Below are 19516 nucleotides of genomic sequence, written 5' to 3' on the forward strand. Positions count from 1 at the left end.
TGAAAATGGTAATATACAAGATAATCTTTTCATTGCTATTTTTTTCATTCTCATCCCCCCCTCTAAATTAGTCCCCACATCCACACCATCTTCCTCAGTTGTGAAGATCTAACAAAACAGAAGCCATATCAGCCTCTTCATTTGTGCTACCAACTCACTCTGATGCAGTGTCAAACATTTTCACAAAATCAGCCATACCATATTGGAGTCCTCAATGAGATTTTATGTAGAACATTACCATCATCGACATATCAATATACTAAATTTGCCGTAACCAATGTCTCACCTGTGGTCTCTCTGACACATATTTTGCACAATGACGAATGAGGCGGATTGCTTCCATGCTTGTATCAGGAAAGGCAGCATTGCAGGCAAATTCCGACAAACATTTCACTGCATCTTGAAAGGAATCTATTGTTGCTGGAAAATGCTTTGCAAATACATTCACTGAGAAAATAATTTCAAGCGGACAAATTTGAGTTCAATGCTCTTAAAAGCTGAAGTATACGAAAACTCATTATTGTTAAGTTAATTTCAAATTGGCAATTGATGCCTTTAATTCAAATGTTTAAATTAATGTAATAAAACCCACGTTAAGATCCAAACACATTGAATTAAAATGGGATCATTGTGAATTGGGTAATTTCACGTACATGGAACACGAGGGGGACTGCTGTGGGGATTAGAAGTGACATTCTGGTGCAGTGGGGGGTGCTTTGCTGCATTTGAAGTTGTTGGGGCAATATAAGGAATTGCACCCATTCTAGGAGTGCTTGTTGGGGGTTGCTTGAAGTGTTAAAAACTCAGCTCGAGTATAAATTCTTCCTACTCTCCAAAATATATCCTACCACTTCAATAAACCACCCACAACCTTTTCACAGCTATCACACTCCCTTCAGGGTAGGCCATTAATTACCATCATCCTTCAATTCTGTCTCTCTAATTCATAACCCAGTTGACCACTATTATGATTTAGATTTAGCCCATATGCGAACCTGTTCTGCAAAAGAATCCACAGACCCAGCTTTCATTGTATTGACAAATGTGAAGTGATATCACCATATCAAACAATTCTCCACATTTGCAAATCTAAGATTTCTTGCAAGACAATACTAAAGGATAATGCCGCTTAATATATTCTTTGTCTCCATATATTACTATTTTGTTTCAGTTCATCTTATTTTTGCTTTATAAATAATTGTCCATTACCATCTTATCCATTATATCGGATAGATCCCATTCATTTGAAAACTGCTTTCATTGGCTGGGTTGTGTAAATGGACTTCACTTGTCCCAGTTTGAATTTCAAAGCAAAGGCGGGCTAGATATATCAAGATTATTTCAGTAATTTTCTGCTTTAGCAGGCAGCTAACAAGTAGAGGCCAGTGGAATACTCTGAATATGCAATTTCAGAAATAAACTTTGCACCACTAACATCTGGTCTAAACTAAGTGTTACTTCTGTGATCTACTTGTGCTTTGAGATATTTTGTATCGAGTTGAGAAAAGTTTTATAATCTGGTGAAATCTGTTGAGTTTGCTTTCTCTTTTGTTTAATTTTGCTTCTCAATAAACTTGATTTGTAGTTGTAGCCTGTGATACACATTTGAAACCTGTGTTAATTGACTCAACAGTTGGAGAGAAGCACACAGTGCTAACCCATGCTTTTTCTAGCATGTTCTTCATTGGTTTTTAAAAAAAGGTTCATTATTTACCATGCAATCTTCTATCCCAGTTTACTTTGCATATAAGGTCATATTTTAGATCTTGTTTAATAATTATTTGTTACTATGCCAACAGAAGTTTGTTGTTTTAGGACAAGTGGGGGAAAATTGGGTTGGTGTGCGCTAATGGAGCGCAAATCCCCTAGCACCTGGGCGCGGCGCTGTTAATGCCTCCTGCGAAATTCAGCAGGAAGTTAGTGGCGGCGGTAGCGCCCTGCTGCGCCACCAGCGATGAAGTCATCGCCATGCGCAGCGCCCGGTCGCAAACTTCCCTTGCGCCCCCTGACCTATCGCGCCGCACGATATGTTAAAGGGCAGGTGTCGGGCGGACATTTTAATTTTGGCCGACTGCCAGCACCTGCTCGCTTTTGCTTTTGTATGCGGGGTGCCGGCCGCGATTGCTCAGCCTGGCACTCCTCGAGTGCTGAGCTGTTTTCATGGCACCCCACTCCCCAGTGGTCCGGCAGGGCCCGGTGGTGCGCGCAGCGCTAGGCCCATCCCCTTTAATCAGAGGAGGCGGCCTGCAATGGTGCGGCGCTGCAGCGCGTAGCACCGCGAAATTCAGTAATAGCGCCCCAAGCAGGAGGTGGAGCGCTTTCCAGTAGCGCCCCACCTCCTGCTTGGGGCGCTACTACTGAATTTATGCCGGGGGACGCTGACATTAGCGTCCCAAAATGGGCGCCACCAAATTTTCCCCCCAAGCTTCCTAAAGCTTTATTGATGGGTTAAGCCATCAACCCCTCCTCAAAAATATTTAAAATACATGCGAAGAATTCCAAAACATAAGAATTTTAAAACATTTTAATTAAGAACAAGTCAATCTCCCATTGTATTGCACATAAGGGAGTCAATCATATTGCACATAAGGGAGTTACGACTGAGTGTAGGCCTCAGGCAAAACGTGGGGTTAGAGCACAGGGGCTATTTGGACCAGGGTACACAGACAAACAAGATCCTATTTTAAAGTTATACATTCCGTCCTTATATTTTATATAATACTTTGATAAAAACCTATGACAATTTGGGAAGTAGAGAAGTAGGCCCCGATTTTCCCGGAGCCGTCAGGCGGGGGCTGAAAAATTGCAGAAATAGGGGGTCGCAACCCCTCCCCCCCACCCCGCCCAACTTTCGCCCCCGTGTTTCAGCGCAACCCGAATCAGTGCCGCCCGCAGCAGGCGGGAATGGTCGGCGGGAGCCTAATGATCAATAATTGGCATATTTTCAGGGTCCCTTGGAATTTTCAGCCTTTCCCCACGTAAACCACGCCTGGTGGGAACACCGCTGATGAAACCTGGTGTGAACAAAGTTGGCTTGCTTGCTTTCATTCAGCTGCAGGTCAATCAGGACTGAAGAGATTTAATCAGCCAGCATTTGTAGGCTGCAGGACCTTGTTGCTGAAGGCTTGGGGCAACATGTTGAAGGCTTAGGCACAGCTGTGGAAGGTTGGAGCCTCACACACTTCTCCAGTGTGAGCGCCTGGGAAGCCCCTCTCACCACCCTAACTCAGCGCCTCCTCAATGGAGGCATCTGCCAGAAGCATGGGAGGCCTTTTGTTCCTTCCCTTCCTGGCATTAGAGGATCTCCAACAGCAGAGGAGGCTGGAGCAGCTCCAGCAACAGCAGCAGCACCAGCAGGAGCAACAGGCTGCGGCTCAGCCACCTGAGGCAGCACAGGCCAGAAGGGGCCAGCGCATGGAAGGCTGTCGGTGCAGGAGATACCCCCCAAACAGGGTCTACAGACACAGGGTGAGCTACCTCAACATGACTGAGCAGCAGTGCCAGAGGCAGCTCCGACTTTCGCGAGAGGTTGTGACTGACATCTGCGCAATGCTCCAGCAAGACCTGGAGCCCAGAGCACCAGGTCGACACTCCTTACTGATGGCCATCAAATTCACCACCGCACTCGACTTTTTTGCCTCAAGCTCCTTCCAGGGATCAGCAGCAGACATCAGCGGCATCTCCCAGGCAGCCGTACACACTTGCATCACGCAGGTAACTGATGCCCTCTTTGCCCTCGCGCCAATCACATCCATTTCACCAGGGATCGCGCAAGTGTGATGGCACGAGTGCTTGGATTAGCTCAGCTGGCAGACTTTCCAAGGGTGCAGGGCGTCATTGACAGCACACGTGGCCCTTAGAGCACCCCACCGCAATCCAGGAGTTTTTGTCAACCGCAAGGGCTTCCACTCCCTTAACGTTCAGCTGGTGTGTGACCACAAGGAGGTGATTTTGCATGTTTGTGCCAAGTACCCTGGCAGCTGCCATGACTCCTTCATACTGCGCCAGTCTACTGTGCCTCCGCTATTCAGTCCGCCAAACGAACTTCAAGGATGGCTACTTGGAGACAAGGGATATCCCTACGCTCTTGGCTAATGACGCCGTTGAGGAGACCAGCCAACGAAGCCGAGGAGCGGTACAACTGCAGCCACATTTCCACCAGATGCATTATCGAGCAAGCCATTGGATTGCTGAAGATGCGATCAGGCGGAGCCCCACAGTACTCATCAGCCAGGGTCTCCAAAATCGTCGTGGTATGCTGTGTGCTTCACAACATCGTGGCTTGCCGATTGGACGACGAGAGGAAGAAGAAGAAGAAGGAGGAAGAAGGAAGAAGAAGGAGGAAGAAGGAGGAAGAGGAAGAGGAGGAGGAGGAGGAGAACGAGCATCCTGCGGAGGCCCGCCAACCAGCGGCACCAGTGCGCAAGAACATTGCTGGGCGGAATGCAAGGAACGCACTCATCCTGGGCAGATTTGCGTAGCCTGGTACATCAAACACTGCAGCCTCGCTGCTTCTTAATTGACCATGGACAGTGGCCCATGCCTGCGCATTTCTACCTATTTGACCAGCTTGCTGACATCTGCAAGTTATCCTAAGGCCTCAATGTGATATCCCCATTCGCCAAATGACAAGACGCCATAACTGCAGCAGTTGCCACCAGATTTTTAATGTACAGGAAACTGATGGCATTAAAACTATTTACAAGACTTTTCACCCAAGTGACTACCCTTGTGATTAGTGGTGCTTTATTTTTCTCTTACGCGTGCTCCGACGTAGTGGTACCCCTGTGGTTTCAGCAGATGTGGAGGCCCCTTGCTCACTTTCCTGCTGTGCCTGTCTCGACACCTTTGGCGGGCGTCCTCTGGGGTGGCGAGCCTGTGAGGGCTCGCCAGCAGTCTGCTGCTCCTGCGGCTGTGCAGGGCTTGAGACTCCTATCTCACTGGGGTGTGGACTCCGGCGGGGCTCTGACCGAGGGCTCTTAAGTGGCATGGAAGTGTGAACGCGTGGAGAGGAGCCCCCACTTCTTTGAGGTGTGCCAACAACCTCCCTCTCATGGGTCAGCTCCCCCTCAGCGCTTGCAAGTGGCTGGAGAGCACCTTGCTGCACATCAGGGGGGCCATGGGGACCCGTCTCTGCACTGGAAGTCCTGCTCAGAGGGACTTCCATGAAGGTCTGGTTTCGGTGCTCAATAGATGCCCATCGCTCCTCAAGAGATGTCATTCTATTCAGAGCACTCACCATGTTTTCGATACCCTGGCGAGTAAGCTCCTCCATGGCCTCAGCCCTCCTCTCCTCGGCTGCAGCCCTCCTCTCCTCGGCCGCAGCCAGCCTTTCCGTGGTGATGCTTTCATGCGCCAATGACTCCAATAAGGCTCTGCTCATGCTCGCCATGGACTCCTCCATTCACTCCACACTCGCAGCGACCCTGGAGACAAAACCTGCCAGAGACTCCTGCATCTGTGCATGGAGATCCATCACCTCCTCTCTCGCAGATGGACCCAGAGGCATAGGGTCGACATGCAGCTGAACTGAGCTGCCAGAGGCCTGCGCCCTCCGACGAGGACGCTCCACTGCTGTCCCTGTCTCCACAATCTGCTGATGCTCACTTGTGAGCTGTGAAACACCAGGTGACAACATTACTCTACGTCCCGAAGGCGCCCCCCCCCCGCCGAGGTGCGAGTGTCTGCGCTGGTGCTGAGTGCGCTTACATAGAAACATAGAAGATAGGAGCAGGAGTAGGCCATTCGGCCTCTCGAGCCTGCTCCGCCATTCAATGCGATCATGGCTGATCATCCAAATTCAGTACCCGGTCCCTGCTTTCTCCCCATACCCCTTGATCCCTTTAGCCTTAAGAAATATATCCAACTCCTTCTTGAATATATTTAATGTATTGGCCTCTACTGCCTTCTGTGGTAGAGAATTCCACAGGTTCACCACTCTCTGGGTGAACAAATTCCTCCTCATTTCTGTCCTAAATGGCCTACCCCTTATCCTTAGACTGTGACCCCTGGTTCTGGACTCCCCGACCATCGGGAACATCCTTCCTGCATCTAGTCTGTCCAGTCCTGTCAGAATTTTATAAGTTTCAATGAGATCCCCTCTCATTCTTCTAAACTCCAGCGAGTACAAGCCCAATCGACCCAATCTCTCCTCATACATCATTCCTGCCATCCCAGGTATCAGCCTGGTGAATCTTCGCTGAACTCCTTCCATGGCAAGAACATCCTTCCTCAGGTAAGGCGACCAAAACTGCACACAATACTCAAGGTGTGGCCTCACCAAGGCCCTGTATAACTGCAGCAAGACATCCTTGTTCCTGTACAGAAACCCTCTTGCTACGAAGGCCAACATGCCATTTGCCTTCTTAACCGCCTGCTGCACCTGCATGCTTACCTTCAGCGACTGGTGCACAAGGACACCCAGGTCTCGTTGCACTTCCCCTTCTCCCAATCTATTGCCATTCAGATAATAATCTGCCTTCCTGTTTTTGCCACCAAAGTGGATAACCTCACATTTATCCACGTTATATTGCATCTGCCATGCTTTTGCCCAATCACCCAACCTGTCCAAATCATCCTGGAGTTTCTCGGCATCCTCCTCACAGCACACACGCCCACCCAGCTTTGTATCATCTGCAAATTTGGAGATATTACATCTAGTTCCCTTATCTAGATCATTAATAGATATTGTGACTAGCTGGGGTCCAAGGACCGATCCCTGCGGTACCCCACTAGTCACTGCCTGCCACTCAGAAAAAGACCCGTTTATTCCAACTCTTTGCTCTCTGTCTGCCAACCAGTTCTCTATCCAAGTCAATACCTTGCCCCCAATCCCATGTGCCTTAACTTTACACGCTAATCTCTTATGCGGGAGCTTATCAAAAGCCTTCTGAAAGTCCAAATACACCACATCCACTGGTTCTCCCTTATCTATTTTACCAGTTACATCCTCAAAAAATTCCAGTAGATTAGACAAGCATGATTTACCCTTTGTAAATCCATGTTGACTTTGTCCAATCCTGTCACTGTTTTCCAAGTGCTCTGTTATTACATCTTTTATAACGGACTCTAGCATTTTCCCCACTACCGATGTCAGGCTTACTGGTCTGTAATTCCCCGTTTTCTCTCTACCACCTTTTTTGAATAGTGGGGTAACATTAGCTACTCTCCAATCCATGGGTACTGTTCCAAATTCCATCGAATGCTGGAAGATGATCAGCAAAGCATCAACTATTTCTCGGGCCACTTCCTTAAGTAACCTAGGATGTAGATTATCAGGCCCCAGGGATTTATCGGCCTTCAATCCCATCAATTTCCATAACACCATTTCCCTACAAATACTGATTTCTTTCAGTTCCTCCCTTTCATCAGACCTTATGTTCCCCGACATCTCTGGGAGGTTATTTGTGTCCTCCTTTGTGAAGACAGAACCAAAATATGTATTTAATTGGTCTGCCATTTCTTTGTTCCCCATTATAAATTACTTCTGCTGACGCTGCGCCCTCGGAGGCTGGAGCTTCCTCTGAGGAGTCTGGCTGCAAAGCCTCTTCCTCCTCGGCAGTGGCGACGGGGGCTCCGGATGGTCCTGTGGGGGAGTAAAGGAAAGAGTTAGAGATGTGATGCCAAGGCTACTTGCACATTGGATTTGGCAGATGCTCATAAGTCCAAATGATGTGGCTTCAGAATCATATCAGCAACTCATGCTATGTCAATGAGAAAGATGGGGAACTATTCTGTCACCAGCTTGCGGGCTTGCTCCTGTCTCTCCTGCCCCAGCTTCCACAGGCACGTCAGCCCCAGCAATCTCCATCAGAGCTTCCTCCCAGGGGCACAGGTGGGCGATTGAGGGTGGTCCTCCTCCAGTCCTCGCATGCTCTCTCCTATTGTGAGCTCTCTTTTCCTGCAATGAGGGAGACAAGTGGAGTTTGAGTGAGAGTGCAGGAGTGAGTGTAGAAATTGCATAGCTTAGATACTTAGAGGGAGACAAAGATGGTGTGAGGCTGCAAGACCAAGGGCCCTCCCTGTGTGTTGTCAGTTGTGTTCCAAGCATCAGAGTGAGAGGCAGTGTGAGGGCTGCATGGTGGAATAGTTGTGTGAATGTGAGCATAGAGATAGGGAATGGGTAAGGGTGCATGGATGTGACTGTGAAGTGGGATGTGGAGGAAGAGATTGCTGAAGCTGAGTGCTGTTGGGGAAAGGCAATGGGGATCAGGTTGAGGGTGATGGAAACTTCATACTTACTTTTCCTGTACGGTGAAGGTCATGGAAGCGCTTCCTGCACTGCATCCAGGTCCGTCGGGTGACTCCGAGAGCTGACCTCTGCAGCCACCTCCATCCAGGCAGCCCTGGTCTCTTTGGGAGGCCTCTTCCTCCCTGAGCTAGGGAAGAGGACCTCCCTGTGGGCTCTTACCCCATCCACCAATGTCTGGAGTGACGTCTCGTCAAATCTGGCGGCAGCTCGGCCTCTGCCGCTGACAGCAGCTGGTGCAGGCTCCTCTGCCATTCTGCAAGACTGGTTGGGAAGCCTGCAGAGGTTGAAAAGCTTGCTGGATAATTTAAAAGCACCACGAATGATGACATCATACTGTGGGGCTTTCTGACTGGAAATGGACAATTAGCAAGGGTGCCCACACGCTGGAAATAAATTGGCCACTTGAGGGAAAATTGCGTGCAGCTGGCTGACCCATTTAGATTCGAGTCGGAACCCGACAATTCCCCGCACCTCTGGGAAAATCGGGGCTGTAGAGTTGATTGCAGCTTTGAGGTTTTGTGGCAAAAATTAAGTACTATAGCACCACCACTGGTGGCTGGGTACAATTACAATGTGACAAGTTATAAATGTGGACATCGGAATTTGTAATGCAGGAAGTCAACACAGGAAATATGTGCCAATGTAAGAATTCTAATAGGCTAAATAGATATATACTGCAAGCATTTCATTAACTGGATTCTCTGTTTAAAAAGCAGGCAAATATGGTCATGATAAATGGGGACACATACACGTGGCCATATTAAGATGCTAAGTAAAAAGACTGAAAAGTAGCAGTAAATTGAAATTTGAAGAGCTGGACTAGTTGAATTAGACTAAGACCACTGATGAGAAGAATATATTAGAACATGCAGTGACGATAAATATTAACGACAAGGATTGCCTTTCTTAAATATCAAAACCTATGTCATGTTATATAAATAGCTCCACAAAAATGATACAAGTACTGTTTAAATGTATGAAATGAACTTATTTCCACTGAACACATTTTCATTGTAACATTAATATCTCATCATCTCTCTGCAGTGTTATGCCTTAGATATAAAGCCAAAGCTGCACAGCCATGACAGTTGCAGCAGTGTGCAGTATACCACCTGTAAATTAGGGATAAGTGCCAAATTTAAAATTGTAATCTGAATAGGCCAAATTGGGACCATTAGGATGGGCTTCAGATTCCAGATCCCTCAGGAAAAAGTGACATCATTCACACATTGCCCAGTGCAATACTACCTTTCCATGATGCTGAGTTTTCCATGGTTGGGCAAGGGAACTGGATTAGTGGTTACACAGGGTATCGGACTATGAAAAGTAAGCAATAGTAAATCTCTTATCCCTGATGTTCCATTTTTTGTGGGGCAGTTCAGAAAACAGAAAAAGGTACATGCCATTGTCCATTTTAAATTTGGATTAAGAGGATCAGAATTTTTGCATGAACAGAATTTATTAAAAATTTACATTCACAACATGAATCAACATTTTACACAACCTTTCCAAAATTTCAATATTAAATTCAAGAGCTTGAATACACTGAAAATATACTTACTGACAATGTGCCCTGTGGTTTGAAATGCAAGCTCTACTATACTCTCATCTTGGTCTGACGCTGCCAGGTGAAAGACAGAGAAAATATTCTTCCACCCAGAACGAATATTACCAGCCTGTGAGTTAACCATCTGTGCTATGCAGCGAACCACCATGTCTCGGATTGTTGGAGATCTTGAGGAAAAAAATACATTTTATAAAAATTTAATTGAAAGCACTGAATGTGTAACTGCAAAGTTAATAGGCGTACCGCTAATATGCGTTCTTTGAAAACCTAATTAATAGGTATTAAAGGTGAGGGGAAGAATGTGCTGTACAAACCTCCGAGTTACATACTACTCAAGATAACTCATTCTAGCTTATTTTCCCGACACTTGGGGCTCAATTTTAACTCAGCCGTCAGGCGGGCTTTGAGGCGTGTGGGGGGTTAAAATCGCAAAACCTGGGGGTCGGGACCCCCCTGCCTGGTTCCCGACACCTAGCCATTTTAACCCAGGTGTGTCTGATGGTCCCGAATCAGTCCCACCTGCAACAGGCGGGACTGGTCTTTAGGGCCCTTAAACAGCACTCATTGGCCTTTATAATCCCATTTTAACAGGCCCTTGCCTGTTTAACCCTTTTCCCACGTAAAACACGCCTGGTGGGGATCACGCCTGTGAAACCTGGCGTGAGCACTATTGGCTTGCTGACTATCAGCTGCAGGTCAACCATTAAAGAGGATATTTGATCAGTCATCATTTGCAGGTGGCAGGACTTTGTTGTCTCAGGCCTGGGGCAACTTTTACCAGGCTTAACCACACCTGTGGAAGGTTGGAGCCTCACATACTTCTCCAGTGTGACCTCCTGTGAAACCCCTCTCGCCACCCTCACTCAGCGCTTCCTCAACTGAGGCATCTACCAGAAGCATGGGAGGTCTTTTTTTCCTTCCCTTCTTGGCATTAGAGGACCTCCAGCCCCATTCGCAGAATGACACACACCACAACTGCAGAAGGTGCCATCAGAATGCTCACTTTCCTGCTGCTCCTGTCTCGACACCTTTGGCGGGCGTCCTCTGGGGTGGCGAGCCTGTGAGGGCTCGTCAGCAGTCTGCTGTTCCTGCGGCTGTGCAGGAGTTGAGATGTCTATCTCAGTTGGGTGTGGACTCTGGCGGGGCTCTGACCGAGGGCTCTGCAGTGGCATGGAAGTGTGAGCGCTTGGAGAGGAGTCCCCACTTCCTTGAGGTCTACCACCAACCTCCCTCTCATAGGTCAGGTCCCCCTCAGTGCCTGCAAGTGGCTTGAGAGCAGCTTGCTACACATCAGGGGGGCCATGGGGACCCATATCTGCAATGGCAGTCCTACTCAGAAGGACTTCCATGAAGGTCTGGTTTCTCTGTTCAATAGATGCCCATCGCTCTTCAAGAGATGTCATTTTATTCTGAACACTCACCATGTTTTCCATACCCTGGCGACTAACCTCCTCCATGGCTGTAGCCCTCCTCTCCTCTACCGTAGCCAGCCTTACCATGGAGGCAGCAATCATTTCCACGTAGGTAGCCATCCTTTCCGTGTTCATGCATTCATGCGCCACTGACTCCACAAAGGCTCTGCTCATGTTCGCTATGGACTCCTCCATTCGCTCCACACTCGCCGCGACCCTAGAGACAAAACCTGCCAGAGACTCCTGCATCTGTGCATGGAGTTCCATCACCTCTGATCTTACGGATGGTCCCAGAGGCAGAGGGGCAACATGCAGCTGAGCCGAGCTGGCAGAGTCCTGCGCCCTCCGACGAGGACTCTCCATTGTTGTCCCTGTCTCCGCAATCTGCTGATGCTCACTTGTGAGCTGTGATACACCAGGTGACAACTCTACTCTATATCCCGAAGGTCCCACCGAGGTGTGAGTGTCTCCGCTGGTGCTGGGTGCACTTATTTCTGCTGACGCTGCGCCCTCAGAGGTTGCAGAGTCCTCTGAGGAGTCTGGCATCTCAGGCTCTTCCTCCTGCACACTGGGGACGGGGGCTCTCGATGGTCCTGTGGGAGAGTCAAGGAAAAAGTTAGCGATGTGATGCCAAGGTTACATGCATATTGCATTTTGCAGATGATCATAAGTCCATATGATGTAGCTTCAGAATCATTATCAGCGACTCATGCAATGCCAATGAGAGAGATGGAAAACTATTCTGTCACCAGCTTGCGGGGATGCACCTGTCTGTCCTTCCCCAACTTCCGCATCTCTGTCAGCCCCGACAATCTCCAGGACGCCTTCCTCCCAGGGGGTGAGCTGGGCTAATGAGGGCGGCCCTCCTCCTGTCCTGGCTCGCTCTCTCCTGTTGTGAGCTCTCTTTTCCTGCAATGAGGGAGACAAGTGGAGGTTGAGTGAGAATGAAGGAGTGAGTGCAGAGATTGTATAGCATAGATACTTAGAAGGAGACAAAGATGGAGTGAGGTTGCAAGACCAAGGGCCAAGGGCCCTCCCTGTGTGTTGTCAGTTGTGTTCAAAGCATCAGAGTGAGAGGGAGTGTGAGGGCTGCCTGGTGGAATAGTTATGTGAATGTGAGCATAGAGAGAGAGGGAATGGGTAAGGGTGCATGGATGTGAGTGTCTAGTGGGATGTGGAGGAAGAGATTGCTAAAGCTGAGTGCTGGTGAGGAAAGGCAATGGGGATCAGATTGAGGACGATGGAAACTTCATACAGTACTTACTTTTCCAGTGCGATGAAGGTCATGGAATCTTTTCCTGCACTGCATCCAGGTGCGCCGTGTGAGCCCCAAGGAGTTGACTTCCCCAGCCACCTGTAGCCACACAGCCTTGGTCTGACTGGGAGGCCTCTTCCTCCCTGAAGAAAGGAACAGGATCCAGCAATGCCTGGAGTGAAGCCTCATCAAATTTGGGGGCTGCTCTTGCCCTCCTGCTGGCCGTTGCTCCTGCAGGCTCCTGTGCCATCTTAATGGTGAAGTTTGGAAGCCTGCAGAAGGAGGCTTGCTGTGGACCTTAAAAGCAGCAGCAATGATGACGTCATATTCTGCGACTTTCTGACTGGAAATACTCAATTGCCAAGGCTTCCCACACGTTGGAAATCAATTGGCCAATTGAGTTAAAATTGCATCAATCTCACAGGCCCATTTATTCGTGTGGGAAACACTAAATTCGGGGAACCCGCCAATTCCCCGCACCCGAGTTAAAATCGACCCCTTGATTTCCAAACATAAAATCTAAAATACAACAGAAAATTGCAGATGAAGACAACTTTTATACAAAATTAATCAAGACAAATATTGCTTTCTTCACCATTTTATCTCATTTCTTGTTGAACCATTTTTAAAATGTACTGAATGTACAGTTACTACCGAACCTAAGAACATCGAATACTTTGGTGCAATGTTTGTCTAGTACTTAGAGGCTTACAAGTGGCTTTTTTATTATTGCACATCAACCACAATAGCTTCTATAGAATTCCTTGATGATGTGAAATTTGACTACCGAAAGAGAACAATTTTAAGTTTCTGTTACCAGATTATAAGCTTACCTGTTCTTTTTCATTATGTGCTCAAAAGGCCTCAAAAAATCCTTCTGAAACCTGAAGTTAGCAAGTTCTCCTTTCTCCAAGAATTTCATTGATAACTGCCTCAGAGAGTCTACAGCAAAAATGGCAACATCTTCATTGGGACTGCAGCCAACCTGGTAATAAATGGGAATAGCTAACATCATAAAATCAACACTATGAAAAAAACAATGGTCTAGATATTGCAGTCGGAAGTGTACCTCCGGAGTACGCCTTCGGCCCGCGAAACATTTATAAATTTACCTCCAGGCTGCGAAGAGTTGCAGTTTCGGGCCGCCAGGCAGACGGCAGTGTAAGATCCCAGGGATGCAAACGGTTCGGAAACGTCCCTGGGATCACGTGGGCCTGGTCCTCCAATGACAATGGAGGATTCCATTGCAATCATTTACGAAGGGAATCCCCTAATGATATGCAATGGAATCCCCAAACAATTATACAATGTACAGAATTCTAATGGTTATAAATGTACTGAATTGCAATTTTATTCATAAGTCCCTTCATTGCACCAACCTCAATAAAAATGTAATGTTTTGATAAATAATTTTAAACATCTTAATCTTGCATAAACTCATTTAAAGTGTATGTGCATCATTTTTGATTTTTTAATGTTTTATTTAAGCCTTATATATATCCTTACACTGATGAAAGCAGGCCCTACGCTTGCTTTTACCAGCCGTAAGAGTTGCGTGGGCAATTGCTGGGCAAATAGCCCAACTCTGCGCCGGCAACACAATTTTCAGGTGGTTCCAATGATCCGTCAAGGTGTACCTTGACAGATCGCAAGTTCCAGATTTCACGCATGCAGCCTTTGAAATGGATTATGATGGCATACTCTCACGGAGACCGCAATTTCTGCACCTACATTTTTAATCAAAATCTATTGATAACAGATGTTTAATTTTAACCACTGAACTTCACAATTCTATAAGAAATCAATCAAAAATGTTCAATGTAAAAAGTTTGCACTTCAGTAACATACATTGGGTATTTAAATTAAATTAGTCAATCTTCTGTGACATTACAAACAAGACTAAATGGACTTTGCAGGTTAGATAGTGAGGGTAATTGGACAGGGCTGACGGAGAGTATACTGGAGAGTACAAGAGGTTATAGGGCGAAACTAGAGCAGTGTGGAGGAGGAAGGGTAAAATAGAATGGGGTTAGAGTCAGGGGAAGGCAAAGGAGAGTTAGAGGCCAGGACAAGCAAGGTGGATGGTAGAGAACAGTTAGAAGTTGAGGGCAATGGGAAGGTTGAGTAAGGAGAGGTCGTAGAGAAGAAAGAACAGGGTTAGAGACATGAGGAGGGAAAAGTAGGGGTGAGAGGGAGGGGGAAGGGAAGACAAGGCCAGAAGACCATATTAAGTTAAAAGAAGCGAACCCATTGTGGGCCAGAGTTTAGCAGGAAGTGGGTGCACAAAATATCAGCCCAGGAGACAGTGGCTAATTAAAATAAGAGACCAGATCTGGCAGGGACAGATGCACTTGGGGGTAGGGAGGTAACATATTGGCCACATCACACAGAAAGAGAGACAGTGTGAGGTAGAAGCAGAGGTAGTGTGGGACAGGCAACATACCAGGACAACACACCAGTGTTGAGGTGCAGGCAGCATAAATCAGGGAGCACAGTGGGACACATGGGCAGGTGCAAAGCAGCAAATGCAGGCCTGGGTGATTCAAAAGTAGATTTGGCAGCATGGCAGAACACATTGGCTGGTGTCATTACTTGCAATTATTTTTTTTTCAAATGTATAAAGCAGTCTTTTATTTTTATATAATGAAACAGTATTTTTTTAAAATTTCGTTATATTCGGGAGTCTATGCTAATGATGGCTGCAGGCATGGAGGGAACAGATACTCAATACAGGGCTCAATAAGTTTCAAAATTTAAATTTAAAAACCAGAGGTGGAGAGGCTACTGGGAGAGGGAGCAAAACTGCTGAAAAGTTGAAAAAGTTAGCTGAAGCATACAATATCTGAATAAATAAATGTGTATTCTGGGTGACCAGAGACAAAGATATGTGATTGGGCGACAACGGTCAAAGGGGCCTAGAAGCGGAAATATTAAATGTTTAAAGAGAACTTTCAAAATTATCTAAAAGTTGGTAAGAAATTTTTAAAAGTATTTTTACCTTATAATCTGACTATAAAATAGCAGACAGGGAGGCAGGGTTAATCTGTGACAGACAAGGTTAACATTAAAAGCTCCTGTCACAGCACCACCTACAAATGTAACAAATACGACAGGTACTATAACATGTCATAATAGGAGCAAGTTTCTGATTGAACGTAAGCCTACGTACAAAAATTAATATGCAATAGATAAACAGAACCATGCCTAATGTATAATTTGTAACAATGCAATGTGTGCGAGTTGTCCACTTGAGCTAATAAACCATAAAACGTAAATAATTATGTAAACATCCTAAAAGACTTTTCTACTTTTACAAGTAAATAAGCACACTTAAAATGAGGTCCAAATGCATCAGATTACTTTCAGAAAATTACCTTATTAAAATGGTCTCCAATGACCTCCCATATTCTAGACCACTGTAGCCTGATTCGCCCCATGTTGTAATATGATATTTCAACTATCTTCTGAAGGCTGAACATTCGTGGATGTGTTGGTGAGGCTAACTCATCCATGGACACAGCACAAAGCCAGCGCACAAAATCAACTGCAAACAAAAAATAAATACAATGTTATTCAATATGCCAGTAGAATAAGCTGACATTTTATTAAAAATACTGAATATTAAAGGCATACCAATTGCATTTCCATCCAGTCTTGTTGATCCTGTGAAGATTCTGGAATGCAAAAATAGGTAGGTTTTCCATTTTGAGCATTATACATTAAATCATACAAACATGGTTCTCATAACCATGTACATCATAGGCCACCAAGTAGTGGGAAGGAGGTAGAGGAGCAAATTTGCAGGCAAATTGCAGAAAGGTGCAAGAACTTTACAATAGTGATATTGGGAGACTTCAATTATCCTAATACAGACTGGGAAAATAACAGTGTAAAGGGCAAAGAGGGGGACGAATTCCTGAAATGTGTGTAAGAGAACTTTCTTGATCAGTGTGTTTCCAGCCCAACGACAAGAAAGCAGTGCTAGATCTAGTTCTGGGGAACGAAGTGGGGCAAGTGGAGCATGTTTCAGTAGGAGAGTATTTGGGAAACAGTGATCACAATGGCCCAGAAATTCGGGTCCCAACGCGTGAGTACGGACGGAGTAGTCACGCGTGGACCCGATGGAAGTGCCGGTTTCTTGCATGCACTACGCATGCGCGGGAAACCGGCATTTTCGATCCTCTGAACCAAGGGGTTCAGAGGTCGAACGCGTGCGCGTTGAATGTCCTTTTTTTTTTAAAAACAGGTTTGCCCGCGCGTGAAGGCCTCTACTTTTTGCACATCTAAAAACCAGGCGTAAGGACTTCATTTTAAAAGGTAAGTGGTCAATTAATTAAAATTAGAATATTTTTTCCACAGGTTTATTATTTTTAAATACTTTACAGTAAGGTAAGTGTATTTTTAGCCCCGATTTTTTATAAAATTATTTTTTTCAAAAATTTTAATTATTGTTTAAAATAGTTATTTAATGTTATTTATAGTTGATTTAAATAGTGTGATGTTTTTTCAAATTTATTTTAAGGTTAAGTACTGTTTTGGGCACCCAGAGTTTTCATGAGTTTGACAATTCTTTCTGTCAAACTCATGAATGGACTTTTCCCTCCTCCGATTGGTTGCCCAGTGCTCACGTGATCCCAGCCGACGCATCGCACTAACTACGCCGCTGGATCACGCAAGCACAGTGCGCCGGGAGCTGGACCGGGCCACAGACAGGAAATCCACGCAGGCCCAGGCCTCAACTGCCGGCGCGCTAGGTAAGTGTAGGTCGGGGGCTTGCACGCGCGGGAAGCCCCCGACACGAATTTCTGGGCCAATGTCATTAGGTTTAGAATACTTACGGAAAAGGACAAGGAAAAATCAAATGTGAAAATACTTAACTGGAAGAGGGATAATTTCAGTGAGTTGAAAAGGTAAAACAGTAAATGAGCAATGGGAGGCCTTCAAAGAGGAGATAGTTTGGGTATAGACCAGACACATTCCCATGAGGGGGAAAGGAAGGGCATTCAAAGCTACAGCGCCTTGGATGATTAAAGATATAGAGATTAAAATTAAACAGAAAAAGGAGGCTCATGATAAAGGTCGGGTTCCTAATTCAGTAGAGAAACAAGCTGAATGCAAAAAGTACTGGGGTAAAGTGAAAAAAGAAATAAGAGGGGCAAAGAGAGTGTATGAGAATAGTTTAGCGGGGAATGTAAAGAGAACACAAAAGTCTTTTATAAACAAATAAATAGCAAAAGGGCAGTCAAAGGAAGGGTGGGGCTAATTAGGGACCAAAAGGGAGATCTTTTGTAGAGGTGTCGGGTGTGGCTGAGTTACTAAATGTGTAACTTTGCATCTGTCTTCACTAAAGAGGATGCTGCCAATGTCACAGTAAAGGAGGAGGTAGTAGAGAAATTGAATAGGATAAAAATAGACAAAGAGGTAGTCCTCAAAGTAGAAGTCACCTGGTCCGGATGGGATGTGGCTCCATCCATTACAGGGAAGTAAGGGTGGAAAATGCAGAGGCTCTGGCCACAATCTTCCAATTCTCCTTGAATATGGGAGTGGTGCCAGGACTGCAAACATTACACCATTGTCCAAAAAATAAGGGAGGGATAAATCAGGCAACTACAGGCCAGTCAGCCTAATGTCGGTTGTGGGGAAACTTTTAGAGACGTTAATTCGGTACAAAATTAATTGACACTTGGAAAAATATGGGTTAATAAATGAAAGCCATATTGTGTTAAAGGCAAATCGTGTTTGATTAACTTGATTGAGTGCTTTGATGAAGTAACAGAGAGGGTCGATGAGGGTAGTGCAGTTGATGTATATATGAACTTTCAAAAGGCATTTGATGAAGTACCACACAACAGACTAGTCAGCAAAATTGAAGCTAATGGGATTAAGGGGGCAGTAGCTGCGTGCATACGAAATTGGCTAAGGGGCAGAAAGCAGAGTAGTGGTGAACAGTTGCTTTACAGGCAAGGGGGTCGGTATTGGGGCCACTGCTCTTTTTGATATATATTTAATGTCCTGAACTTGGGTATACAGGGCATAATTTCAAAGTTTCCAGATGACACGAAGCTCAGGAATTTAATAAACAGTGAGGAGGATAGTAACAGACTTCAAGAGGACATAGTCAGACTGGTGAAATGGGCAGACATATGACAGATGAAATTTAACGCAGAAAGATGTGAAGTGATTCATTTGGGTACGCAGAATAAGGGGAGACAATATAAACTAAATGGTACAATTTTACAAGGCATGCAGGAACAGAGAAACCTGGGGGTGTATGTACACAAGTCTTTGAAGGTGGTAGGACGAGTTGAGAAGGATGTTAAAAAGGCACACGGGATCCTTGGCTTTATAAATAGAGGCAAAGGGCTTAATTTTCATTGAGCCGTGGAGTCGGGCTTGGAGGCGTGCGGGGGGTTAAAATCGCAAAAACTGGCTGGCGGGCGGGCAGGAACCCCCCCCACCCCCGGTTCCCGACTCCGAGCAATTTTAACTCGGGCGTGTCTGATGGTCCCGACTCCGTCCTGCATCCAACAGGTGGGACTGGTCGTTAAGGCCCTTAACAACCACTAAATGGCCTCTTAAATCCTATTTTGAAAGGCCCTTGCGAATTTAACCCTTTTCCCACATGAAACACGCCTGGTGGGAAACACGAATGTGAAACCTGGCGGGAGCACTATTGGATTGCTGACTATCAACTGCAGGTCTACCATTAAAGAGGAGATTTGATCAGCCATGATTTGCAGGTGGCAGGACTTAGTGGTCTCAGGTCTGGGGCAACTTTTAGAAGGCTGAACCACACCTGTGGAAGGTTGGAGCCTCACACCCATCTCCAGTGAGACCTCCTGGGAAACCCCTCTCGCCACCTTCACTCAGTGCTTCCTCAACGGAGGCATATACCAGAAACATGGGAGCCATTTATTTCCTTCCCATCTGGGCATTAGAGGAGCTCGAGCACCAGCCGCGGCAGCAGCAGAACCATGAGCAACAGCAGGAGCATCAACAGGAGCGGCAACCTGCTAGTCACCCACCTGAAG

General features: G+C 46.2%; 1 protein-coding gene across 5 annotated transcripts in view; it reads right to left on the reverse strand.

Annotated features, from left to right (window-relative positions):
- arfgef1 (ADP-ribosylation factor guanine nucleotide-exchange factor 1 (brefeldin A-inhibited)) overlaps window positions 1-19516 on the reverse strand; it is a 390120-nt gene that overhangs the window by 78485 nt on the left and 292119 nt on the right. For all 5 annotated transcript variants that reach the window (XM_085993106.1, XM_085993109.1, XM_085993107.1 and 2 more), the window contains 5 exons: window positions 16119-16159; window positions 15860-16029; window positions 13319-13470; window positions 9813-9985; window positions 287-447 (listed from right to left, as the gene is read on the reverse strand). In XM_085993106.1, coding sequence (XP_085849232.1) covers window positions 287-447; window positions 9813-9985; window positions 13319-13470; window positions 15860-16029; window positions 16119-16159 — 697 coding nt within the window. The remainder of the gene's footprint in view (window positions 1-286; window positions 448-9812; window positions 9986-13318; window positions 13471-15859; window positions 16030-16118; window positions 16160-19516) is intronic.

Source organism: Somniosus microcephalus, chromosome 7 (genome assembly GCF_052327205.1).
Source record: "Somniosus microcephalus isolate GS21.2 chromosome 7, FLI_Smic_1.0, whole genome shotgun sequence".
Lineage (NCBI taxonomy): Eukaryota > Metazoa > Chordata > Chondrichthyes > Squaliformes > Somniosidae > Somniosus > Somniosus microcephalus.